General features: G+C 37.6%; 3 protein-coding genes across 4 annotated transcripts in view; all 3 read left to right on the top strand.

Annotated features, from left to right (window-relative positions):
• The window catches only part of adamts2a (ADAM metallopeptidase with thrombospondin type 1 motif, 2a), a 69,125-nt gene extending 66,511 nt beyond the window's left edge, over positions 1-2,614 (top strand). The window contains exon 22 of the mRNA XM_056730870.1: positions 226-2,614. Within this exon, the coding sequence (XP_056586848.1) occupies positions 226-953 (728 nt within the window). The 3' untranslated portion in view covers positions 954-2,614. The remainder of the gene's footprint in view (positions 1-225) is intronic.
• A 9,079-nt stretch (positions 2,615-11,693) lies between these two features.
• si:dkeyp-72g9.4 (uncharacterized) lies at positions 11,694-19,127 on the top strand. 2 transcript variants are annotated; one of them, XM_056732070.1, is made up of 3 exons: positions 11,694-11,848; positions 15,309-15,415; positions 16,853-19,127. In XM_056732070.1, exon 3 carries the CDS (start codon positions 16,855-16,857, stop codon positions 17,677-17,679), a length of 825 nt encoding a protein of 274 aa, XP_056588048.1. In that variant the 5' UTR covers positions 11,694-11,848; positions 15,309-15,415; positions 16,853-16,854; the 3' UTR covers positions 17,680-19,127. The 2 variants fall into 2 exon arrangements, with proteins under 2 accessions (XP_056588048.1, XP_056588049.1); XM_056732071.1 differs by having other exon boundaries at positions 11,708-11,848; positions 15,312-15,415.
• Positions 19,128-19,630: 503 nt separating this feature from the next.
• kiaa1191 (KIAA1191 ortholog) lies at positions 19,631-26,009 on the top strand. The gene is made up of 9 exons (XM_056731967.1): positions 19,631-19,817; positions 20,733-20,848; positions 21,694-21,798; positions 22,273-22,466; positions 22,855-22,966; positions 23,048-23,172; positions 23,884-23,987; positions 24,078-24,253; positions 24,817-26,009. The coding sequence occupies exons 3-9, from the start codon at positions 21,771-21,773 to the stop codon at positions 25,026-25,028; spliced, it is 951 nt and encodes a 316-aa protein (XP_056587945.1). The 5' UTR covers positions 19,631-19,817; positions 20,733-20,848; positions 21,694-21,770; the 3' UTR covers positions 25,029-26,009.
• Positions 26,010-27,581: the final 1,572 nt, after the last annotated feature.

Raw genomic sequence — 27,581 nt, 5'->3', positions numbered from 1 at the left:
ATTGAAAGAAATTAAATATAATATACATAACCATGTGTTCATCTTAGTTCTGTGTCAGCCACCGTAGTGCTTTGAAAGGGAGTGGTGAGCGGTGGAGTGAGCCATTGCTTGCAATTTGCATCCTCACCACTAGATGCCGCTATAATCTCCATCACATTGCAACTTTAAATTATACTTAGAAATATGCAAAAACTTATGTTGTAAGTCTCTTGATTTGTTTTCCAGGGTTACGCTGCAAAGGAGACAAATCCATTTTCTGTCGGATGCAAGTTCTCAATAAATATTGCTCCAATCCCGGCTACAGGCAGATGTGCTGCAAATCCTGCAAAGAAGGCAACTACACTGCTGAATTCAACCTTACCAGACCCTGGACCTTCACCACTTTTGCACCTTCAATAACCTCCATTCCTGCTCACACCACACCGAAGCCCAAAACCCCTTTAACAATCACACCATCAGTAAGCAGATGGAGACCCACCACCGACCCTACACCTTCGAACTGCGTGACCACTTTGACCCCCACCAACAACAAGAGCCCTTTTCCCACTACAGACAATCGCCGTCCCAGCACGGCCCATTTTGAAGAAGATACCAGCGTCCCCTTCAGCGAGGAGGAAACATGGAGTGAAACTTCAACAGTACATATAGTGGAGTACATCTCTCCATCTACAAAGCCATGGCCAACCACTCCCCAATACACAAGTGCTCATGATGACCTCGACACCACTCGAATGACTGCGACAAGCCCTCCTGCTATAATAAGGCTCCATAAATCAAATGATAAGAAGGAGAATAACTCCATTGACGTTTCTTACAGCATTGTCAATACAAATGAAGTCTCACACAACCACCCCATACCCAGAAAGCTATTCCCATTCCGAGAGAAAACGAAAAATAAAAGAATCCAAGAGCTCCTTGCAGAGAAGAGGAAAAACCAGGAGACTGAGAAATAGCTTCTTGTGTTTGCTTATCCCTGTTGATCCTGTGGTGTTTTGTGAGTCTTTTTTCGAGGGATTTTAAAGCCGCTACACTCACTCATGGCATTTATGTTATTATTCAGGAAATTGCAGCAGATCTCAGTCTTTTGTGCGGTGTCTGTTGAGGCGTTTCAACACATGCGATCCTGAAAGAAAAACGACCGTAATCGACGCTTAACGAAAATGCAAAAAACCTTTGCGGGGATTTGCCACGTTTGAAAACAGATGGAATAAACACAGGAGAGAATTTGAATTTCCATTCGTCAGCTTCAGTCTGCAAGATCAAAAGGATATTATGAATGCACTCGAATGAAAGCTGGTTGCATGTGTCCCTGTTTTGTAATGAAGAGGCCCTATAATCATGATTTGTATTTGGACACCAAAAAACATTTTGCAATATTTCTCTGACCTGTCATTCTAAAAGGTTTTGGATTCATTGTTGAATGTTTTTCCAACATCTGGTTCATCTGCTGCAATTCTCTAAATTACAGATTTTATAACACTGACTGTCCAGTTACAAGAATCCTTTATAACACTGTTTATTTATGTTGAGCCAAATGTTGAAAAACGCTGTTTTCATACCAATTGGGAGCTGTTCACACAAGACACACTCACTCATGTGTTTAAAAACATTTACCTAACAAACACAGAATGTTACCCTAACATGAGTATTTGCTTCCCATTTGTAACTTTTTGGGAAACAAAAAATATTGTTTTTTAGGTGTTATTCCTGCAACCAATAAATAACATTGCCAGAACGTTGCAAGAAAGGTTATTTATAGACAACCTAAAAATAATCTTCCTTAGTAATTATTTATAAGTTTGAAATTTTGCGAACAAAAACTAACCTACTCAGAACATTATGGGGACAAAATATTTAGCTGGATAGGCATATTGCTTGGATGCAACACACAGCAGGTGTCTTAAACACCTTAAAAAATGATTATGATCAGCTTCTATCATGTTTTAAAATGTGGCAGCCATGAGATTACAGCAAAGTGACACAACAGTCGAAAACCTTGATCAACCTAGAATGTTTCTCTGGTTGTACATTTGGTTAACAACCAAAAACTAACCTTCCCAGAATGTTCTAGAAACCAACAATCCAGCTTGGACCACAGTAGCCCTTTACAAAGTATACTCTAGACAGGGCATTTGGGACACAACCCATAAGTAAAATATGCAAACATTATGTTGAAAGCCTTTGTTATTCAGAATCAGGATAACAAAGTTCAAAAATGGGATAGAAAAAGAATCAACATTTTTTTGAAGGCAGGGATGAGTCCTGTGTGAACGGCTCTTAAGATCATACGAAACATTCCACAATGACTATTTCTTAGCTCATTCATCTTACTTAAGATTTCAGTCATCTATTCAAGCTACAGATTAATGTTTGTAAATATGTACTAGAATTTTATTTTTTGTATTTATTATTGACGTACCTGTGCTTTTCCCGAAGGCATATCTGTCCATTTTGCGCTTTTTTTTGTGCATGCGGCATGAGTGAGAATTCTGCACATATCATGAAGCAGGTCATGGACCAATACTATGATTTATTCACCACATTGTCTGAGCACTGCATTGGGGTTCTACATTCTTGATTCATCACATTCTTTAATAAATACGTTTGCAATGAAGCAATAGTGCTGGTTTATTTCCGAAGCGTTATATTTTAAGTGGGTTGAGTGACCAATATATGACCACAAGATAGCGCTGCCTCCCTGTTGATCCTCTGTTGGCTCGACTTTCACTGTTTCCCGGTTTATTCCTTCATTTGTGGTTTTATTTGTGTTATGTTTCAATCCAGATAATCCAAAGTATGAGGACACAAAGGTTCTCAATTATTAAAGATTTATTCAAGTCCGTAAGCAAGCCAACATAGCAGGAATTACATGATTGGCAACATATTACAAATAGTTCAACAATACATATCACATTCAGTAACCATGCATTTTAAACCATAATTCATTTCTCATTTAGCACACGAGAATGACTGTCTTAAGTACTAAGTAAGATATTCATGCAACCAACGAGGAGGATGTTTCACTCGTGATGAGGAGCTTTCAGGAGCAGATGGAGGAACAACTTGAGTAGGTAAGTTCACAAGTTCACTTTTAGTAAACACAGTAGAAGGAGCAGATTGGAGAGGCAAGGGCACAAGTTCATTCTCAATATAGTTGTCCATAGATGCCCAAGCTGGAGAAAGATGAGAGGCATGCCAAGTTTTCGCATCTGACACCTGGTAAGTGCATGAACCAAGCTGACAAACATTTTTAAAAGGCTTTGAGAAGCTATGATGTCCTTTTGAAACGTGAACTAGACTTTAATACGGACCCAGTCTCCAGGTTTGAATTTAGGACTACATGCTCTTTGTCTCAGGTCTGTGTATATTTTCATCTTCTTTTGAGCCAAATGATACTATGACTCACAGCAGCATCCTTAAAAGCAATATGAAGAGAGAGAACATTGAGAAGATTACGCATTTTCCTACTACAAAGTAATTCAGAAGGAGACTGTCCAGTAGCAGAGATCAGGAGTAGCACGGTAGGTTTGAAGAAACTCTGTTACTGTTGAATTTGGGCGTTTCCAGACAGAATAGCAGATTGAATACAACTTTCAGTACTCGATTAAACCTTTCAATAGCTCCATATGCAGCTGGATGAGACACTGACGTATGTAATGTATGTGTTGAATATCTCTAGTTCTTAGAAATGCAGCAAACTCCACTGACTTGAATTGACATCCATTGTCAGATGCAATGTAGTGAGGATTTACAAATCTGCTGAAAACTGATGTCAAGAAGTTGATCACATTTTTACTTGTGATTAAAGAAGTGAATGCTACTTCTGAAAATGTACTAGTCAATCAGTGTCATAATATACCGACAATCCCAGGTAGCAGTTTAAATGGGCCAACAATGCCAACAGCCACGTTTTCCCATGGCACAGATGGGAAAGGCACAGGTTGTGAAGGTGCAACACAGACATTTGTAGTCTTATCAGAAGACAAGCAAACTTCACAACTCTTAATCTGTTCATTAACCAAGCAGCCAATCCCAGGCCACCAGTAAAGTTCAATAATGCGCTGTTTCGTCTATTCCTTGATGACCTTCATGTGCCAGATTCACCAAGACACGTCGTAATGAGGCAGGAACAACAAGGCGTGATCCTCTAAATACGTAGTCCTTTTGCACAGTAACTTCATCACGAACTTGAAAATATGGACATAAAGCAACGTCCACAGCAGCTGATGAAGAAGGCCATCCATGACACATTTGAGCATGTGTCGCTCCGTCTGTCAAATTTCTTGTTGTTGATTCTCTCCTTTGCTTACTCCAGCTTTAATCCTCCTAGTAGCATGGCCTTGTAAACTAACGGGACTGTTTAGCGTGTTGACAAAATGTTTCTATGCTCTCCTACTTGAAAGTCCCTTTGGATAAAAGCGTCTATCAAATGAATAAATGTAAATGTGGTTCCCGAAGGAAGCACCTACTGCAGGATTGTTTCCCCCGGTGTTTAACTTTGTCTTCTAAATGCATGACGCTCAGCAACAACATTACGTCGAGGAATAAAGTGCATTTCAAAGTCTAGATAGCATCCTCCATTGTCCCTCCTTCATTTGGTAACGTATAAAACAGTCTCTGACCCTCTGTTCCCAATGAAGAAACAAAGTTCGCTTTCTTGCAACTTGCTCTAAAACATCTTTAGCCATACGTCCACAGGTATAGATGGCTCACCAGGCGTGGGAAGAATAGCGTAGGAAAAGAAGCAATAGCAGACATCCTCGTTGCCAATTTGTTATGTTTCAATCGAGATAATCAAAGGCATAAGGACACGAAAGTTCTCAATTCTTATAGATTTATTCAAGTCCATAAGCAAGCCAACATACCCAGGCATCACATGATTGGCAGCAGGTGCAACCCACTTCCATTCTGACTCTGTACCTTTCATAGGCAACAACATGTGGACTACAGCGTCATCCCCTGACAAATACACAACACACACATTTGTTGTTGTTTATGTATGAAACAAGTATCTCTAATGGGGGTTTCCCGGATAGGGATTATCTTATACCAGGACTGGACCTTAGTTAAATTAAGATATTTAAGTCGTTTTTAAAAACATATTTTAAAAACATACATGGTAATAATTTAATTCTGTATAGACAGCAGATGGCAGCATAGCAACAAGATTTTCCTACAAGTAGAGACTCCCTCTATTTTCAAGGCCTTAAAGCTGCTGTTTGTCAAAATTATACCGTGTCATCAGACAAGAAGCAAATGAAGGCCTAACAGAAATAGCTTATCCGACTGTTTTGCGATTGTAAAGTCAACGTGATTTCCTAAAATGCTGTTTCAATTTAACGTCAGTGACAGTGTTGTACTGCCAAAATCCTGAAAAACTGTCTGAATTAGTATAACATTTTGGCTATTAGCCTATAGATCCTAAAGTCCCTCTGTGCTTGTTTGATGGACAGGTCGAACTCCTGCCAAATAATTATATCATGACCCTTTAAATGTAAATAGCATATCGAAATATAGTTGAAATGAGCCACAACAAAGATAAGCCTTAAAATTGTTTTTATATACCTTCAGGTTAAATATTAGGCATTCTACCAAAAGTTTTGTGCTCAGTAAGATTTGAGACAAATCATTTGTTACCAATTTATGACTGGTTGTTATTGTATTTGTTGAATTAAAGCGAGTGTACATAAACACTCCTATGTGACTCAATAATAGTTACAGCTATAAGCACACGTGGATCCTCCCCAAATAACAACTCATTCTTTCACAGTCTAGCCAGAGGCAAACGGTACACAGCACTTTGAAGATTGCAGTTGCATAATATAGTTTCTTTTATGAATAAGCGTACTGAAGTATCACAGAATATTCAGTTACTCACTTGAGTGTTATATCGTTTTATAACCATGGTATTTATACTGTAATACTGTAATTTAAGACTACAGTACTATTACGTAGTTAGTGTCCTTGTCATTTGAGGAAAACAAACACACGTTGAGGTTATGTTTGTAATGTCAATATTGCTCATGGCCTTTGCGTCAGATGTATACCTGGAAAGTACTAGAGTTAATTTCCTTAATAACCTTATATAAATAAATGCTGTGGTATCGTGGCAACCACTAAATGAACTAAGATAATTAAAGTGACTATCAGACTAGTGCAGTTGTTTTAATAAATTGAAATGTTTCCTTAATGTGGTTTAACCAAATGTGATGTTTGAGATTCAAACAAACCTCATATGGTTGTGTTGTTTTTCCAGTCCCAAATTTAATCTCCATGTTGCTGCTGTTATAGATCAAGGTTGTCTGATTCTGGAATTAAACACTTACTCTGAACCTCATGCTAAGAACAGGTTTTGTTGAATAATTTCCAGGGTAGATTTATTTTTATTGAGATTCTAAAGCTATAATACATTTTGGTTAAATATTAGGCATTTTTGATCAGCAAAATTTTGGGGACAAAGCTTTTGTTACCCCTTTTTGGCTGGTTGTTATTGTATTTGTTGAATTAAAGCTAAAGTGTACATAAAATTTCCTATTTGAGTCATCAAGAACACATGGATCCTCCCCAAATTTCTAAATTCAACCTTGTCCAGAAAAAAACATGTTTGTTGACCCTGAACACTTTGATCATAGGGCAAAATGTTACATTATATGAGGTAAATTGTCACAATGTAACATAACATCATCACAAAACTATCCAGTAAGCAGTTTATGAAACAGCAAAAATGATCAAATACAAAAATATGGAACCATTTTTGACTACCAAAAAATATAGCAGCAAAAGTCTGATTTAATCAACAACAACAAAAAAAAGAAATAATTATAGACAATTTCAAATTATGACTAAAACCCCTTGCCATCTAAAAACTGGCTTTGTATAATTGAACTTTTACACAGCATTTAAACTGTAGCAAGTTAATAAAGCCTATATATTTTCGAAACATCATATAAATGTAAAACATCTATGTAAATAAGAATTTTCAGTCATGCTTTGTGCTACCATACAGTATGTATAATGCATTTACAACTAAAACATCTATTCATGTCCTCGAATGAATATTTCATGTTTATTTTCCTCCCCACAGAGAACATACTGAAACATTAATGGTCACTCACTGCACTTCTACTCTGGTAAAGTTGACTTTGTCTTCCAAATTTACTAAATAATTCAAAAGAGAAGCGAGTTAAAATGTCAGAAACCTTCAGGAATTGTTCTAACTGTCAACTACACACGCTTCTACATGCTGAAGTTTTATACAACCGTAAATGTTACTAACAGTCCTGACTTTATAGGGTAAATTGCTCTCTGTGTTGTGAGAAGTAACATGTTGTTGCATAATTTTATTGTTTGTGTGTACACACTGGCTTTCAGATGTTGTGAGTAAATCACTTTAGCTTCTCATTAACAATGTGTGCAATCAAAGGATTACATTTGGATATTTTGTACTGTTTGTTAACATGATAAAATTTGTAAATGAACTGGACCTACCTCTAAATGACTAGAGAATGACTTTTAAAAATGTTTTGTTTAAGACAAAGAAATGTCTCACTGAGTCTCGGTGCCACAGACGCTTCAATTTTTACAAGAATAGAATGAATGAATCATGGTCTGCTGCAGAGATTTAATGATCTGGAGAATCATTTAAGACTAAATAAAGTGTCTGTAGGAAATTGACATTTAAACACTATTTACAGCATGCTGCTTATGACTATTTATATCTAAGACAATATGTGACCCCGGATCACAAAACCAGTCTTAAGTAGCACGAGAACATTTTTAGTAAAAGCCGAAAATACATTGTGTGGGTCAAAATTATCGATTTTTCTTGTATGCCAGAAACCATTGAAATATTAAGTAAAGATTATTTTCCATATAGATATTTTGTAAATTTTCTGCTCTAAATATATGAAAACTTTATTTTTGAGAGTGGATGGCCTGCTACAGTGCCTCTGATTAACAACTTTAAAGGCAATTTTCTCAATATTTAGATTTTTATGCAACCTCAGAATCCAGAGGTTTAAACCGTTGCCTCCCCGGCATGTATTGTCCTATCATAACAAAACATATATCAAGAAAAAGCTTATTTATTCAGCTTTCAGATTATGTAAAAATCTCAGTTTCGACAAATTTACCCATAAGACTGGTTTTGTTGTCCAGGGTCACATATGACAAGACACACATTTTTTAATACATGACTGTTTCATGTCTCCTGCATATTGGCTGGACTTAAGAGATTTGCAGTGTCCAAAAAAAACCTTAACTTTAACCTTTGATTGACCATAAATAAGGTCGCAATAGTAACCAGAGGTTAGCATCATTATAGATGCAAATTACATTATGTGTGTATCACTGTAGATTCGATTTTCTGGTTCTTAAAGCGATAATTCTTAGGCAAAACAAAATTGCCCCATGTTTTAATCACCCTCAAGGCATCCTGACTGAATATGACTTTCGTCTGGAAGAATAATGCAGTCTGGGTTATAATACCACGTATACTTTTACTTCCAAGCGGCAGAATTGGGTGGCTTTTTTGAAGCTCCAAAACGTGCTTCAAAAAATAGTTTTTCTGGCAAATGACAGTGACGAAAGCTCCTGTACAGAGACTAATGTGTTTCTCTCCACACAAAACACATGGTACTGTCATAATCCTACCCCAAGACTAGAAAAACATGACAAGACGTGGCAGAACCATGACAGCACCTGCATCTCGTTTGAGCATCTCCAAATTTAACATGCCAAAAGTAGTATAAAACATATAGGAGCCTAAAGGTCAATGCTTAGTATAGACGGTTTCAAAGCAATATAATAAACAAGTATTACTGGGCAGGCAGGCTTTTGTGTCCTAAACTTTACGACTTGTACACTTCCGCAAAAATAAAATCCATTTAGATTATTTCTGATAACAAGTAAATTACGTATTGCAAGTTAAAAGTATGTCTATTGCCATTATTTTGGGTTAGCAGCAGAAGATAAACTTATACAACCCATTCAACAAATAGTTTCTTGTATTATTTGTATTTATTTGCTATTATTAATAGTTTTAGTTGTATTATTTGCCACTAGCCAGACCGAAAACCAAACACAGAGCTGAAGTTATATACCTTGGGGCCAGGTGCATACATCCAATGGAACCTTCGATGCATTTGTTATAATTTATGCATATTATTAATTTAGATTTTTATTACAAGGACATCAATTTAGCATATACATTTACATACAAATTATACTGTGTAACAATGTATTTTTGACTATATCCCCAATCTTAGTCAGCCTAAACAGGTGAATTGTTCCCTAAAAGCGACCCTGCAACGATATGTCATGCATTCTGTCTTCTTTACAATGTTAAACATGCTGTCTTTTCATGCTTAACATGGTCAACTTGTCAAAAAACAAGTTAGGCGTATTATGTAGTATTTCTGTGCTCGGTACAGGTTTCGGAAAGTTTTTTTCAAACATGGAAAACTGTTTCGCAACAACTTTTCTTAGTAATTTTTGGACAATTCTCCAAAGAGCAGGAGAAGGAACATGTGCAGACGCACTTTGACTTGTAAACAGGAGAGAGCATACGCTCGCGAAGTTCAGTTGTTTGTTTGTTCACTGCATTTGGGTGATGCATGTTATATAAACGGTGGATTTAACTCTGGATTTGGAGATCGTTTAAAACTGATATATGGAGCCGTCCCAGTGCTAAAAGATACCGGACATGAACCGCATGCAGTGAGTGAAACTGATGTCTGTGTTTTGTTGACAATGAGTGAGCACATAATTTGATTCAGCCTACCCCTCCCCCTGCACGCGCCATATGTTTTCAGAAACATTCGTAAAGTGATCAAACTAAATAATATTCAAAGAAAGGAAGTATGCAGTACTACTCAAGGTACTCAAGATTAATATAAGACTGGCAGAAACCCTGTGTGTTATGCCCGCTTTAAGATTCCCCTTTAAAAACAGCCCTTAAACCCTTAAACATACACTTTTGTCTATTATTTTCAATCACATGTGAGGTCATCGTGGCATTTGTTTTGCTCATAAAACACTGTTATGACCAAAATAAACACATGTGACTATAAAACCAATTTAGCATCAGAGACTAATGTTTGCTGTGCTGTACATAATGTTATGATGGCGAAAAAGAGCACTAATCATTGTAAAAGTTATATAGATACTTAAAAACATTGAAACATTTTCTCTTCTGAACTGTCTTTCTTTTCACACAAAAAACTTTGTACAGAAATCCTTAACTTGACAATAATCTTTGGTAAACCAAAGAGTTCAATGTGACTCATTTGAAGGTAGCTTCAAATTGAAGCATAATACTGTTTGTTTATGTAGTGTAAACAATGAGAAGACGTATTTTGCCTAAAAATACCTGTTTCACGCTTAATTTATAATCATCAGTCAGTCTCTATTTGAAGCATGAAAATCCTGACGATCAGAGATATGTTCTGCACTGGAAATGAAAGAAAAGAAGGGTGCGAATTGAATTCATCGCTGAGAGTTGGTGTGAGCTCAAGATGGCTACATGAGATTATATCAGCTCGGTGTGACTGTAGTTCACTGAGTGCAATTCAGTTCAGTTTACAGCATGATTTGCACTTAGGTTGCCATGGTTTTCTAGCCCCAACTGTCACAGTCTTTATTATAAAGCTATGTATTTCTGCTGTATGTTCTCAGAGTTCAGTCTCTTTTTCTTCTCTTATTTCATTTGGTTTGGATCGACCTACTTAACGCAGCAGATTGAATTCCCTCTGTATTGTGTTACTGTCTACAGTTTTGCTGTCTCATTTTTGGATGGATCTTTTCTGAACTCTGCAGCTCTCTATATCTTTTCTATCGGTAGTGTCTTTCCTCCCTAAATCTGGATTTGGGTCATTTAACGCAGACCATGTATTTAAACCATAAGATGAAACATTACACTGATATTAATAGTAATGTTTAAATGGTTTAAAAAGTACTAAATGCAAAGTACTAACCAAGACCTGTATTCGCACTTACTTTGCAGTATCAAATACAGCCACAGAAAGAATTTCCAATTCAAAATTATTTTTATTTTTTCTTAATTTACTATTTATAGGTACGTATTTGGGAAAAATTGTCGTTTTTGTTTCATTCTGCAACAACAATATTTCACCCTAATATCAAATAACATTGATTCTAATCATATTTCAATGCTCTGTATTTATTCAGACCTCAAATACTGCAAATAAAACAAGTTCATATTAACTTTTAAGCAATATATACAGTAATATGTGAACATGTATTTAAAGTTTAAAAATATATTTTATGTGATAACCTAAGAGGTGGGAAGAGTCTCATAAAACTACCTTGACTACACCCTGATGAGTTATTTCAATAGCTGTTTGTGGCAAGTCAACATGTGTCACCTTGTAAGGTTGTTGATGTCAGTTATGCCATTATCATTATCATCATTATCATTTGTTTTAAATGATGCAGCTGATGAACTTTGCTAGCTTTAAAACCTTTGATTATTAATTTGGTCCTCATAGACTAAGATGAACTCTGACCAGCACTGAGATAAACGGAACGGCATTATATTGGATTCAGCAGGGCCAGTCTGAAAATGTGCTGATCTCCAAATTGCTCTACCTTCCCTTCTTCAAAACAACCTCCTCCCTCCCTGCCGGCCCCTCCCTTTAGCTCTCTCTTTTTTCACACTCTTCCTTGTCAGACAACACATTTTAAGAGTGAACGTGATGGAGGTTTAAAGAGAAGAATCGAACTTTCTGGAAGTTAGCGTTGAAGATCTCAGCTGCACCTGCTAATCGCAACAGAGCAAGAGTTCACCCAAAAATCACATGATGTGCTGAAAAAATACCAACAATAACAGGTAAAGATTTTGCATTTCTTGAATTGTGTATATATTCAAGGACAATGTTTGGTATGACAGAACATGTTTGTTTTTAATATAAAGACAGCTTGGTGTGAGTGAGACCTCTAGAGATTACAAATTGTGTTTTTTAGTTTTTTTTTTAAATATATATATATGTTTGTAATCTGAGGCATCATATATGGGCAGTCATTTCTTACATTGGTGTGGTTTGGTACACGGGCATCAAGTTCAGTGTCCCTTCACAACATAACACAGTAAAAACAAACAACAGGAGGGGTCATTGATTGAGGTTTTTAAAGGGACAGTTCACCCAAAAATGAAAATTCTGTCTTTATTTACTCGCTCCCAAATCTGTATAAATTTCTTTGTTCTGATGAACATAGAGGGACGTTTGGAAGAATGCTTGGAACCAAACAGTTCTTGGCCACCATTGACTACAATATCGGAAAATGCTTTACAAATGTCTTTGTTCTGTTGAACACAAAATAAGATATTTTTAAGAATGTAGGAAAGCAAACAGTTCTGTGGCACTTTTGACTACTGTAGTAATTTTCCCTACTATGGTAGTCAATCTTGACCACGGACTGTTTGGTTACAAACATTCTTCCAAATATCTTTCTCTATGTTCATCAGAACAAATACATTAATACAGATTTGCAACAACTTAACGGTGAGTAAATGAAGACAGGATTTTTATTTTTGGGTTAACAGTCACTTTAATTTATTCAGTGAAGATTTAATATAGTAAAACATTTAGCAAGACTTCTAAATATCTCTTTTATCATCCAATGAAAAATAATGTGCCAACAAATGTATTTAATTAATTCATTCATTTATTTTGTTTGATGCTTTTTGGAACTTGGCAGCCCTTGTTCACAATTCATATTCATTAATTGCAAAAGATACACTTTTTGTTTAATTGAGAAGGGGAAGTCATACCCAATTGTATGAATACAAGAACGTTTCCTTTAGTTCACCTGCAGAACGAGCTGTATATAGCTGTATAAACAGAGCTATACAATCTCTCCACTCAAGATCATTTAGGTTAAAATAAAGTCTCTTCACTAATTATTAAAGTGGCCCTGCAACGATGTGTCATGCATTCTGACTTCTTTACAATGTGAAACGTGCTGTCTTCTCATGCTTAACATGGTCAACTTGTCAAAACACGAGTTGGGCGTATAACGTAGTATTTCTGTGCTCAATTCACTCCCCCAGCGATCGTACAGGTGTCGGAAAGTTTTTTTCGAACATGCAGCAGCTTTTCTTAGTCATTATTGGACAATTCTCCATGAAAAGCACGCAGCACGGTCAGGGGAGAGCAGGAGAAGGAGCATGCGCAGACGTCACTTTCACTTGTAAGCAGGAGTGGAGAGCATACGTTCGCAAAGTTCAGGTGTTTGTTTGTTCACTGCATTTGGGTGATGAATGTTATGTAAACGGTGGATATAACTCTGGATTTGGAAATCGTTTTAAACTGATATATGGAGCCGTCCCAGCACTAAAAGATGCCGGAAATGAACCGCATGCGGTGAGTGAAACTGATGTCTGTGTTTTGTTGACAATGGGTGCGCACGTGCTTTGGTTCAGAGTACCCCTCCCATCCCCCCGTTCGCGCCGTATGTTTTCGGAAACATTCATAAAATGATCAAACTAAATACTCTTCGACGGTACTAAGTATATCACTACTCTATAGGTACTCAAGATTAATATGAGATTGGCAGAAACACCGTGTGTGACGCCCGCTTTAATAAAACATCTGTCTCGACAATTCACTCTTTTGAGAAAAGTAACAGTAGCCAGGTTTCCATCACAGATTTAAGCAAAATTTAAGCGATATTTTATAAATGTCGATAAAAAATATTAACGTGTACTTTTCTTCTCGCGATAAGTAATTCGGGGACATAATTTTTATACGTTCTGCGGCAGGTCGCAAACCAGCTTTAGTGCAAAGTGCCACCTACTGTGATAATAGAGTGAAGAGAAATGTCTATATTTTCTTATATATTTTCATATTACCTCACCGTTCCTAATAAATCTCCATACTGCACTCCTGCATGCAGCCATGTCTTTGGTTTGGTTAGTTGCGCATGCATACTTAGACACGTACAATTGTAAACAACGGAACAAAAGATGTATTCTATATAAAAGCAGCATTACAACTGCGCAAGGATAGTCTGGCGCTTCAGATTTGCAGCCTGTAAGTATATTTTCGTTGTAAAAGACTTTGTTACGGACGAACGCTAGTTGAGTTTGTTGTGTGTTTTGTTTCTTTGTGTGATCTGCAAATGCAGAAACGCGCAACGTGAAAAAAGACAACATAAGTCCTAATAATCAGTTAATTTGTTTCAACTAAAGGCAACAAATGTCGTGTTTAAAATGGAGTTTATTGTCTTTGTTATGTCCTAACGGTTGATCACTAACGGCAAATCTTTATAACTGCGTATATAAAAGGTAAAAGTTATCTATAGTTTTTAACTATTTAACATAATACAGTTTTTAAAAATCAATCCTTTCACCCTGCTCAAGTCAAAGTTTATGTATCGGCTTGATCACCTTCATTTTCCAGATGAGATATCATTACACATTGCATTACATCTAAAACAAACGATAATATTCGTTTTAGCTGTGTCATATAAGTTCCATATGAATTCCTTGCATCCTATCATTCCAAATGTTCAGCCAAAACATACAGCGAATGGTCATTTTAACTTTTCTACTCCACGTGACTTTTAAATACGACAAAAGGTGTTTCCATTGCAGATTTTGCGAAATATGTATTACCTGAACAAACACCTCATGCGAACGTAAACACAAAACCATGGACACAGAACTACTGAGACATTTATCAAAATATCTTCTTTTGTTTTCCACAGTCGAAAAGTCATATGCAGGTTTTGAACCACACATGGGAGAATATATGATGAAGACAGAATTTCTATTTTCTGCGTGAACTATGCCTTTAAACGATAAATTATTAAACTTAGTATCAGGATTAAAACTGTATAATATTTTGACTGTTTACTGAAAAAATGAATGCATTGTTTGTTGTTTTGTATGAAAGCGTCTGCCAAATGCATAGATGTAAATATTAATATCCAGTTTCAACTCAGTTCAAAGACATGTAAACACAGGAATGCCAGTGTCACCCCTAAATCACATCTTTTGGACTACATTTTTCTGTTATCTTTCAATGTTTTTCTCACTTTCCTATATATACATCTCTCTCTCTCTTTATCTCTCTCTCGTCTTTCCTTCTTCTTTCCTTCCTACCATCAGTAAAATCCATTTTGCAAATGATTCTCTACAGTCACTGAGATGGGAATGAAGGTGCTATTTTTAGCACCGACCAAGGGAGGGTAGAGAGTGAGATGCAGGAGAGAGAGAGAGAGGGCGAGCAGGCAAACAGGAGTGAGAGAGAGGAGAAGAGAAAATCATTATTTTTTGTGTGTAAAAGCAGTTGGAGGCTGTGAGCAGAGACAGGGATCGGAGGCAGTAGCGGGTAAGCGGAGAGGAGTCAGAAGAGAACCTTGGAAACACCAGGCAGACGCAGACCCTACTCAGGTGAGAGAAGCAAAATGATTTCTTTGTACCTGAGGTCTTTATGTAAATGGCCGATCTGATGTGCTTTTTTAAATTGGCGCTTGAATGAAGCATGTTAATTGCTTGAATTTAATTAACTAAATAGAAAAGATTATGATTTTTTAGGTTTACATCCGCCTATGCCAACCAGCAGCAAATTCTTTAAATATTGATACTGCGGTCACAAACGTGATTTTCATGTTTTTTAGAAACTGCGTAGGTGCATCAAGGTGCGATGAAAATGCTTTGCTCGTTTAGGTGGCAACATTAAGTTTTAATAATGGGTGAGAATGGGTGTGGGGTTGTTTACATTGGTCTGCCACAATAAAGAGGGGTGTACAAATGATTTGGGCATGGGGTGGCAGGGGGTGTGGGGTGGAGCTCGAGTGTGTGTGTGTGTGTGTGTGTGTGTATGTGTATGCACTCTGCAATTGCTATGAAATCTGAGCACAGCCTGGGATGTGATGGGAAGAGGCGTTGCCATGGAGACAGGCTCTGCACATATTCCTGTAACCAATCTGTCCCATTACAAGCATTGATTTCTGGGGTTTACAGTAAAGAGTATAAATAATAAATGATGGGGCCTTAATAACTTCTAAAATAATGCCATAATAAAACTATGACATGGGACAATTATGTCTTTCTAAGGTGATCACAAGATGTATGAGAAGAATTTGACTGAGTTTCTGTGTATGCAGGTGAATCTGATATTGATATTTGGTTTTATTTAGGAATCAAAATGTTTCTCATTAAATTATTGAAATTGAAACAAATGAGATCATTGTTAAATACTACCTTCCAAAATCTGAAGGTGTTTGTTTATATTTTGGTAGGCACATATATAATAGTGCCAAAATGGTCATTTCTATATTAAGAAACAAAAAAATATTCTTGAAAAATTATTGATTAAGAGAGAATGACTTGGACCAAGCCCTGCGATGGGTTGGCACTCCATCCAGGGTGTATCCTGCCTTGATGCCCGATGACTCCTGAGATAGGCGCAGGCTCCCCGTGACCCGAGGTAGTTCGGATAAGCGGTAGAAAATGGAATGGAATGGAATGGACTTGGACCAAATAATGAATAAAAAGCAGCCAATATGAGCAGATAATAGAAATTTGCTCAATACGGTTTAAAAAGCTTCCCTCAAAAAATTGACTGCTAAAATTACTCTTTTATTCGCAAAATTAGTACTTTTCTCCCTTATTTTAGGCAGAAGATTGCTTACAGTATAGTTAAACATGAAAAGCATAGTATGGTTAATCTGAATATACTTTTTAATTATTATCATCTAGGTCTAATTTTACAGAGACTCCAAAAGCTCTGCTCAATTTAGCATCTGTTCGCTGAAAATAAAAACATCTTATTTCTCTTTTGTTTTCACATGCCTGTATAATGACCCACTTTCTCCGCTTTTGCAGTCATGCGTCCCAGGTCCAGATTACTGGCTAAACGGGGTCTTCCCACCATCAGGGAGGGTTATGAGGAACTGGTGCAAGACCTAAACCAGACCAACAGTCAGCACACTACCACACAGGACTACTTCCTCTCCATCTGCCACCTGGCCCGGCCCACCTTCCCTCTCCATGAGCCCGACTATGACATCCTCTCCATCGGCCCCCTGGACTCCCCAAAGCCCTGCCTACGACTACAACGCCTGCGTCAGCATCTGCAACCTCCCCAGGCCCACACCTCCACAAGCGATGTTCAGCAATCTCAGAAAGAGAAAGAAATCAGATGTGCTCCATCAGAACCCATGCAGCCTTCTGACGTGGACAATGGATGCAGAAGTGACACCCCAGGCCCCACTGATCCACTTGAGTACCTCTACAGCCACAGAGGTGCATTAGCTTCCTCCACCACAAAGGGCAGCATTCCCCCGTGCCGACCACGTTGTGACACCTTCCCATGCTTCTCCTCGGCACCTGACACCCAGCGTAAGAGCAGCTGCCCTGAGCTCTGCCTGGCTGATGTGGTCACTGTGGCTACAGTGACTGCAGCGAAAGTCACTACGGCGACAGTCCTACAGCGGTCACCGCTTAACAGGAAGAAGCTGGATGATGGTACCCAGGCCGCACATAGTGGCGCTCCCAACAAGCTTGACGGCTCCCCTGCTGGTTGGAGAGGGAAGAGGACCCGCTGTATGGACAAACAGACCATAGTGTCCCACTGGATTGCCGAGTGCCGCAGTGTGTGGAAGGAGGCCCGCATTCGTGCGTGCATGCTCCCCGCCATTGCCGAGAAATAATCTACGCCCGCAAAAATCCCTTTCTGGTGAAGCTGAACAGGACAGGGAGACATCAAGTAGAGAATAATTATGAAATATTACTTTGCACTTCGGGTTTATATGCATATACACTTTTGTTGTATTTCTTAACCAGTGACCCTATGGTGCCGTTGATTCCACACCGTAGAGTTACAATGAATGTCTATGATAAGACTGAGTCAGTGATGTCCAGTCGTGATCACGCATTGATTGTTGGATGCCTTTAACACAGTTAAGTCTGACTTAAAAAAGTAAAGACAATGGGCAGGTTTCACAGACAAGGCTTAAGGCTAGTCACAGACTGAAATGAATGTGTGACCTTCTCTAAACTGAATGTAAATTGCCCAGATATATCTTAAAACATGTCAGTGCCATCGTTTTGTCACAAGATGCTTACCAGTAATGTATTCTTTCAAGGCAATTGTATAAACGCGACATAAATATCTTTATTAAACTAAGCCATAGTCCTGGCTTAAGCTAAACCATGTCTGTGAAACCGGGCCAATGTGTCATTCCAGTTCCAGTTCTTACAAAGAATCCTCAATCCAATATAATTTAGAGGTTAACTGTCCAGTGGTGAAGCAAATTTACTTTATCTCCAGAATAACATTTATTGTATTTGGGAATCTTTATGGTTTGGAAATTGGACTATAGGGTTTGGTAAGTATCCCCTACTCTTCACCACAGACACCTTTAGATCGTTTAGTTAAAAGGTAATTAAATGCAGAAATTAACATAATGGCCAAAGGAAGCATCCTTCAATATAACCAAGGACTGGTCCCAAATCTTTGTTATGCGCTATAATAATTCACTGCCACAGCAATATTATACAGATAAATTGAAAAAGCCTTTATGGTCATGTTATCCAGTTTATCAAACAGAGCTTGGTCTAACAGTTCAAAGCAGAAATAACAGCTTTAGATATTAAGAAGGACAAACATGGGCTGCGTTTCCCAAAAGCATCGCAAAGTTGATCTTATAACCATTGTCACCAATGAAGCTACCATCAACATAGGTGCTTTTGAGAAACGCAGCCATGATAACATTTCCTGGAAAGGAATTACATCAGTTCAAAACAGATGGAAAATCGCCTCATTTTATATTTGGATTTGACAACATGGATCTACACTGTTATCACCATTAGACTGTTTGTAAACACCCCAAAATCTAGTGTGCCTGTAGTGGTTTGGTGTTTCAGTATTTTTAAAGAATCTTACGGTCAAAAGATGAATTAGTAAGGTTGCATGTGACTTTATAAATTATTTTGTATTCATGCATAAAAAAATCTTTAAATTATAATAATTATTATTATGGAGCAAACTGTATATAACACTGTATGAGTAATGCAAATCTGTTGTTTGTACATTTTCAACAGCCTTGTACTTTTCCCCACTTTTCTAAATAAATAAAATGTCTGTGTATTAAGGGTACTTTCTTTCTGTGTTTGCGAAAACTACCTATGTCTTAATACAGAATACCATAGTTCAACCATGATATTTGTAGTAGAACTGATGATAATAAATTCACCAAAAACATAAGCATACTAACAGTAACAATATAATAAAACCACAGTTTATTTTAACTGTTAACCTTTTCTAATAAACTATTTGGTGATAATAAAATGTCTTGATATAATAAAATGGATTATAATTAAACAAAAATGGAATGATTTACTTGTCATTGCAGTACGGTTATAAGATCGTGTTCAGATGCTAAGCTCACTAATTGCCAAAGTTTAAATCATTTACTTATTTTTAAATAATATTTTGCTACCCATGAGGACCTCCGCACTAACAAACGAACTCCAGTCAACAAAAAGTTGAAAACGAAGTCGATGTAGATCTTTCACTGCCCCCTGTGGCTAGTTCAAGTACTACAAGAGTCGCAAATAAAAGCAATCTGAATTATCGCGAGAATGAGCGGGAGCTGCAGCCCCAGTTGTGTCCGCCGTGGTGTTGTATTGTCGTCAAAAGCGCTGGAATGGGAAGTTATGGCAGATGCTAAGCTGAACACTTTTCAAGCATTTTTTATGTGTAATGTAGCTTTTCCGTTACAAATCCCCCGTATACCACCGCTGGACTGTTAGTTGCTGTAGTGAAGGCGCGAGAACGCTTCAGCAGGTAAAAACAATAGTTTTTGTGGGCACACGAACAAATCTCTCAAACCGGTTTCAGGTCGTCCAAACTGGATTGAATAGCTAACGTCCTCATATAATATATCCAGATTGCATGTTCAATTTGAGAAGCTTTTCACTTAAGTGGTTATTTTCCTTCTCGGTTGTTAACATGACCGTTATTATGTTTGACGAAAATTTGTAGCGGTAATATTAGACGCGTGTTAGTGTGTTAGCATCACACAGCAGAAGTAACGTTAGACAACATACAACGTCATCTCAATATCCGCTATAATCCCAGTGTGGCGTTATTTAACTAACACGACTAACGTTACTCATTGTTGTCTTTCGGGTGAAGTTGTTTATGTGTTTTGAGGCATGTTATAACCAGATTTGTGTGTATATGTATATATATTTGTCAGGGCAGTTTCATTGTTAATATGTGACCCTGCATCACAAAACCAGTCTTAAGTAGCACGGGAACATTTTTTTGTAAAAGACAAAAATACATTGTATGGGTCGAAATGATCGATTTTTATTTTATGCCAAAAATCATTAGGGTATTAAGTAAAGATGAAGACATTTTCTACCTTAAGTGTATAAAAACAAAAATTTTGTGAGTGGATGGCATACCACAGTGCCCTTTTGATTTTTTTGCAGTCTCAGATAACTGTGTTTTAAACGACTGTATCTCAGACAGATATTGTCCTTTCCTATCATTTCATACATAAACAGAAAGCTTAATTACTCAATTTTCAGATGATGTAAAAAACTGAATTTCGAAAAATAGTTCCATAAGACCCACTAAGTTTTTGTTTGTCCAGGGTCACATATTTAGTCACTGCCTTTACAGTCTGATGCTTTATTTTATAACCACTTATTTCATTGCCTGCCTCTGATGGTTCTTTTGGTTCTTCTCCAGCTGTTTTTTTCCTGTCTGTGGACTCTCCAGTGCTTCACAATGATCTGTGTACAAACTTCAGTTTGTGAACGTGTGCAAGATCAGCCTGTGCACTAGCAGTGGTGCATCTGCTCCTGGTAAGTGATGTCGATTTGTATCTTATGGAGGCACAGATTCTTTAGGACATTACACATCTGATCTCAAATCTGATCTTTAGGTGTGGTGTAGGCAATGAAATCTGATCTTTCCTGTTGCTCGTTTGTAAGAGCATGGTGCTAACAATGCCAAGGTCGTGGGAAACCAATGTATAGGATAATGCAATGTAAATCGCTTTGGATAGAAGCGTCTGCCAAATTCGTTAATGTAAATGTGATTTCTTTGTTCAGACATTCAGGCGGTCTCTGTTATCTGTACTATCTGTTGCTACAGTAATGGTGCTGGATTACCCAAGAGTCTTTGTACGACTAATTGCAGCTGGGGCCACCAGTAATATAAAAAAATGTGTTGCTGAAAAAGCTACCAGAAATATCTGTTTACACTTGGAATATTAGATGTGTCGCTTCATTAAAGGATTAGTTTATTCAGAAATAAAAGTCCCGTCATCATGTACTCACTATCATATCATTGAAAACCTCTGACATTCTTTAAATAGATTTTGATTAGTTTCTAAGAATAAAAAGTCATACATGTTGCAATTACATGTGAGGGTGAGTAAATGATTACAATGATCGTTTAATGAGCTTTTGTTATTTGAGTCCATTACAGCACCTTGTGAATGGTAACTGTGAATATACTATATGGTTAGGTTGTGTTAACCATTTGGAAATGTTTTCCGCGTGTTCCAGAAATGTTGGGAATCTAGACACTTGTTCATTAGGAATGGTACATTGTGACTGTTGACTCGACACAGAGGGTCAGTTGCATAAGTTTTTCTGTATAATGATTAATCTGAGACTGTCGCATTATTTGTTCCCCCCCATAGATTTGATCCTTTCTCCCATCATATTGGGTTTATCCAGCTCTTCACATTTCGCATAACAAACACTTTATTCTGTAGACATGGTGTCCAGACCTGGAGATTTTCCAGGTAAAGAGAAATCGACTATGTTTCTATAACATTGTGCCATGAATTAACGTTTTTTTAACTTGTGAAAGAATAATAGTAAGTCATAAACACGCCTACTATTACATAGTAATTCAACATATTTTAAGTGATAGTTCACCCAAAAATGAAAATTCTGTCATCATTTACTAACCCTCTTGTCATGTCAAACATGTACGAGTTTCTTCCGCAGGTCACAAAAGAAGATATTTGAAAAATGTTGTTGACCAAACAGCGATGGCAGCCATTCACCTTCCATACAAAAGATATACAATATCTTCATTTGTGTTCTGTAGAAGAATGTCATACAGATTTAAAATTATTGACGATGACAAAATTTTCATTTTTGGGGAACTATCACTTTAATATCAGTTTTTATTTAAAGTGTAGAAGTCTGTCTGTTTGAGGTGGTTTTAAATGCAGATATTATTTACGCAATGCTGTGTTATTTTATTTCAGCCTTGGAAGGGGGTTCAGGTGTCAGTGATGGTCTCCTTGGAGGCATGTCTATTCCTCTCGGGATGACCCGCCGAGCCATCAGCTATGATGATAACCTTGAGCGGCCTATGTCTCCACCTCCAACTGACATCAATATTAGCAACCTCTGGAAGCGACCGGTTATTCCTGAGAGGAAGTTTGCACGGCTAGCTGAGGTGTTTTTTTGCCTTTGGTGACTTTTTGCTTCTGATGAACTTCCTTCAAAAAAGACAATTCAAATAATTATTTCATTAACAGCCAGACCATAAGGGATTATTAGATATCATAAACGGTGAAGGATACGTTTATGCAGACCAGTTGAAGGCATTTTCGTAGACAGAATTTTACCAAACAGTTGAATAAAGTAATGTGTTGATGCGGGCTGCTGCTTTGAAAGTTTAACCAGTTTCGTATCATAGTGAACACATTTTAAATCATAGTAAACACATTTGGTTGTTCAATGTTTGATTTTATTTAACAAATTTAGTCAGGTACAGTCCAATGCCACTGCCTTGTGTTGTGATTTAGTAGGCAAATGCTAAGGAGTCTTCTGTTTTTCTGCAGGAGGACGAATCAGATGGAGGAGCAAAGCAAAGTGTAACCTTTGGATCCTCCAAACCTCAAATCCCTGTGGTTAAAGCTAAAGCCTCTTCTGTCATGAACTCCCTCATCATCAGTAAAGAACTTTATGAACTTTATTTGACAGTTTTGTTAGCTGTTACTTGCGTAGAATAATCTTGACCTGTTTGTGTTCCAGAACAGACCCAGGAGAGCATGCACAAGTTTGAGAAGCAGGCGGGACTGACTGATACAGGCTACACTCCACACAAAGGCCTGGCTGCTGAAGAGACCCGCTTCCATCGTCTGGCAGAGTCCATGCATGTAGGCAGAGATCGTCTTTACATCACATTTGAATGACTATAAATATATTGTGGTCATTTTGTGGACGTCCCCACAATTTTTTTCGTCTTGAAGCCCCCATTTTTGACATTCACAATGAGTCTAATAAATGTCAAATGACAAGTATAATACACCAGACCGTCAAATATTACTGTCAAAATTTTTTTATATATGTTTTTGCAAATTTTGCAAAAATTATCATTCATGTTACATACTGGCATGTGGACACTTAGTCAACCACTGTGACCCATCCCTACTTAAATTAAAATCTGATCTCAAAATATCGAACATTAACTTTCCCACTTTAGATTTTGGATCATGTGTTTCAGACAGAACCATCAGTGCTGAACTCACTTTAGTCGATTAGGATTTGACACATACATGTTACGCATCCCAATGGTTTCTAAATGCATGGCGATTAAAATAAGTTGACTTGACTACCAGACTGCAAGCTTTCTCACTCTTTTAGAAGAAATTCACGAAACATTTGTTGTCATTCGTAATGTATTTATTCCATAACTTGGCCAATAAAAGCGGACACATTTTATTTGAAATATTTACATTTTATATTAACGTGTACATTACTTATTGAATTTAATGTAATTTAAATGATCTGCAATTGTGTACGGTATCAGTAAAGCCCATTCATAATTGTTGTTAAAAACATAAATTCTGTGTTTGCTGAAATCATAGAAACTTGCAATGCAAAATGTGGATACCAAAGAAGAGAAACAGCCGTCTTCTGGTCAGTCAACACCTGCAGGGACCCCGCAGTCATCACCTAAGCAGATACGCAGGTAAAAATATGAAGTAGCTCGACAATGACGTTTGTGTGCCCTGAAGATCTTTATTGATATCATTCTGATTCTGTTGTGTTTTTTTGGCAGAGGCTGGTTCAGCAGTCAGGGATCCACTGCGTCCCTCACAGGCTCTGAGATGAGCACCAGCTCCAGTATAGATCTGACAACAGGAGAGGGAGCCGTAGAGCGCTGGGGCGTTTTTGGACCGCGGTCTCAAGTCAGCAAGTCTACAACTGACCCAGGTGCAGATCCAGCCCCATCAGGTAAACCACACAGTACACCTAAAGATGAAATGACCTACAATTCTGTTCATATGATTTATATTAACAGTCTGTGTAGGACTGAATCTTTCACATAAGAAACAATTTAAGTTAATAATGCTATTGTATATTCTTCAACCAATCAATAAAAAATAGAACTGTTTAGCATTGAGAACTCCAAATTGCTGTTCCTTTATGAAATAAATTAAAAGCCACAAGAGACTGTGTGTTATGATATTTTTTTAATATTGTGCACTGCTTACCCATAACAAAATAATATCATGTGGCTTATTGCTTGAGAGAAATTAAGCACTTTAGCTCACTATTCCATTTTACATCATTGTTAGGACTAGCCAGCTTCTCATGTTTATCCAAGACCTTTTATCTATATTTGTCGACCACTGCAGAGATCGGACCTGTTCTGTTGACAGAAACAAGGTCCAGTGCAGTTAAACCATATGAAGCTCTCCAAATGTTGCATTCAGGTGTTTTACCATCTGATGTTGCACTGCCCCCTATCTTTTCAAAACACACTCAGGCTGAATGTCATTCCTGTGCATCCACAGGGGGCTTTGCTCTACAGTCTTATAAGGGAGCCCAGAAACCAACTCCGATGGAAATGATGAAGGCGCAGGCCACACGCTTGTCCGAGGACTCTGCTGGTTTCAAAGCGCCCCCCAAGATGGAGATCCCCACCGTGGAGGGGAAGAGACAAACAACCCGACCTCACAAACTCAAGCACCGTGATATGAACGTGCTTACTCCCTCAGGATTCTGATAACCACTTCCTGGAAAACCCCTCAGATCGTACACATTGTGAACCTGTAGCTGGTCTACCCTTGTGTTCCCCTGTGCTGTCTTGCTGTTCAGTCGCTGCAGTACTACCCCCATCTCGGAGAACATGCCCCCACGTTCCTCACAGCACCACTTTGCTAGTGTCTAATGTAAATGTTAGCTTTCAAAAGATGTTTAGTGTGAAGGATCATTTTTGCTGGTGCCATTGTCTGTGTTGTCATCTTTGTTTTGCCTTTTAATTTGGAACTACTTTTGAAGGGACCGTTATAAAAAGCGTTGAATTCTGTGGAATTTGACTGAATGCTTCGGTTACTATGCCGTTTTTGTTTGGTAAAAGGCAAAACCTAAATGTTTGTCATTCAGGTTTAACGTTCATGGATGGAAGTCATAGGCGAATTTCTTTCGCTTATGAAATATCTCTTTAATTTAGAACATGAACGAGTATGTTTGTGTATGTCTTGATGTTTTTGGATATACTGTGGTGTGTATATTCATTAGCTTTCATGTTAACACTGACTGATCAAATACATTGTGGTTTTATTTGCTAGCATTTATGCGGGATGCATTCTATCACATAGCCACAATGTAATAAAATAACTTGAAAATTAGTTATTTTGTCCACCTTGTTGACATATGATGATTTTTTTTGTATAACATCAGTACACAACAGGTTTAGTGATTACTTAATTCTTAAAGTCATTGCTGTTGTGTAATGGTCTGTGACATTTAAAGCATTGTTCTGATGCGGTCGTGACAAGGACGGTCTGACAGATGATAAGAGCACTAAAATGACTGAAGGTTAAGTAGGTTTTTGACTGAAATTTTATTTTAAGTTAGCAACTGCTGTATTTTTGTTAAAAGTTAACTGTTTTGTTTGAATTTTGCAAAAGAGCAAATGTAGTTAATTTGATCTTGTTAGAACTGTTAATACATGAATAAATAATAAATGTCATATTGATCTTGAGATTCGTCTTTGTCGTGAACTTCCTGTAGTGCTTTTACTTTTGCACTAATTGTGTTGTTTGGTATAAAATTAATAAAAATGTAATCTCAAATAATAAATGTTAAAAGTAATAAATGATATTGCGTAGGCACACATTGACTAATGTGTGTAGATCTATCTACCTACAATTTTTAAGAGATTTTGGCAGAATTGTTCTCACCTAAGCTTTAAAGGGGTCACATGGCTCGGCCAAAACAAATGTTATCATTTGTTTTAGATGAAATGCAATGTGATTACACGATTTAAGATTCAAAAACGCTGTATTTTCCATATACCGTGCAAGTTTGTATCTCCTCTTGGCTCCGCCTCTTTAAGACGTGCAGATTTTTTTCAAAGCTCATTTTACCACATTTTAGTTTTGAAAAGCGAGCCATGCTTTGATTGGCCAGTTAACCAGTGTGTAGAGATTGGTCGAATACTGCAAGCGTGTGACGGAAATGAAAGGCCCTTGCCATATTTGGAAGGAACGTTCACCTTACTTGTGTATATATTTGCGCGGTCTTAATCATACCACGAACTGACTTAGATTTGTGGGGGGGGGGAGGTTACACGAGGCGTTTCATGCAGGTCTGGGTGAGCATTCGCTTCAAGATAGAATGTATCTTTTATTCTGAAACTTTAATTTTTGCAAATGTATTTGTTTTATACATGCATGGGCAACTTATAAGACGTATTTGCGCCATATACATTTTTTATATAATATTTCCTAATATTATTTAAATATTAGAAAGTAATGCAGAACTATTAAAAAAATGCATTATCGTAATTTGTGTTAATCTGTTCTCATAAAATCCTATAAATCACTCACACATCATTCTTTCCTCTGTTGTGTATTATTGTGGGTTCCAGAACATTTTCTTTCCCAACTGCTCATATGACACTGCTCCCTCCCCTTGTAGTATATTAATCTTCCACACGGAGGCAGCGGCTTCCCAACATAGCTGTTTTTCAGGTAAAACGACTCGACCCGCACGTCATGGTAGTACAATGTTGGTTGGTAACATGGGAGATGTAAGAGGAAACTGCCCTTGTCCTAAACGTAACACCGTTCTATATGAGCAACTAAATCAAAACAAAGCCTCAATCATTTACTGTTTCATAAATCCCGTACATAAACAATAGCAAGTGATAGTAACCCTAGTTACGCAGCTGTCCTCCAACATTCGCTCCATCCTTAATTGGCAGTCTCCTCACAACTGATCCTGCCATAGTAAACACGCTTTCCTGGAAGTCCATCCCCCGGCCGCCCTCTCTTTGTCTCACTCACACCTTCTTCCATAGTCCCTCCGTGACGTCGTACTTTTGCATGTTGTCATTTCCTACGCTTGCCGTTCCAGGCGGGATGTCTGGATTTAATATGTAGCCTGGTGGTCCACCCAGCTCTGAGAGTGTGAGGGGCTCTGTTGCATGTGAATCATTGTGAAAGAGTTATGAGATCACAGTCTGACCGCAACATGCAGACGTTGGTTCAGGGCTCTTGGATGAGAAGGTTGTGTTGTTTTAAGTTTGTCTGTAGGGAGTGTGCCTTGCTCT

The sequence above is a fragment of the Triplophysa dalaica genome, chromosome 19 (assembly GCF_015846415.1).
Source record: "Triplophysa dalaica isolate WHDGS20190420 chromosome 19, ASM1584641v1, whole genome shotgun sequence".
Classification (NCBI taxonomy): domain Eukaryota; kingdom Metazoa; phylum Chordata; class Actinopteri; order Cypriniformes; family Nemacheilidae; genus Triplophysa; species Triplophysa dalaica.
Note: the sequence above shows the minus strand (reverse complement) of the source record. Positions and strands in the feature narration are given on the sequence as shown.

Bases quoted from the DNA above. Each gene is read 5' to 3' on its own strand.
- si:dkeyp-72g9.4 (XM_056732070.1), top strand. From the start codon at position 16,855: ATGCGTCCCAGGTCCAGATTACTGGCTAAACGGGGTCTTCCCACCATC.
- kiaa1191 (XM_056731967.1), top strand. From the start codon at position 21,771: ATGGTGTCCAGACCTGGAGATTTTCCAG. The intron at 23,988-24,077 runs GTAAAAATATGA...TTTTTTTGGCAG, and splicing joins TCACCTAAGCAGATACGCAG to AGGCTGGTTCAGCAGTCAGG. The intron at 24,254-24,816 runs GTAAACCACACA...GTGCATCCACAG, and splicing joins TGCAGATCCAGCCCCATCAG to GGGGCTTTGCTCTACAGTCT.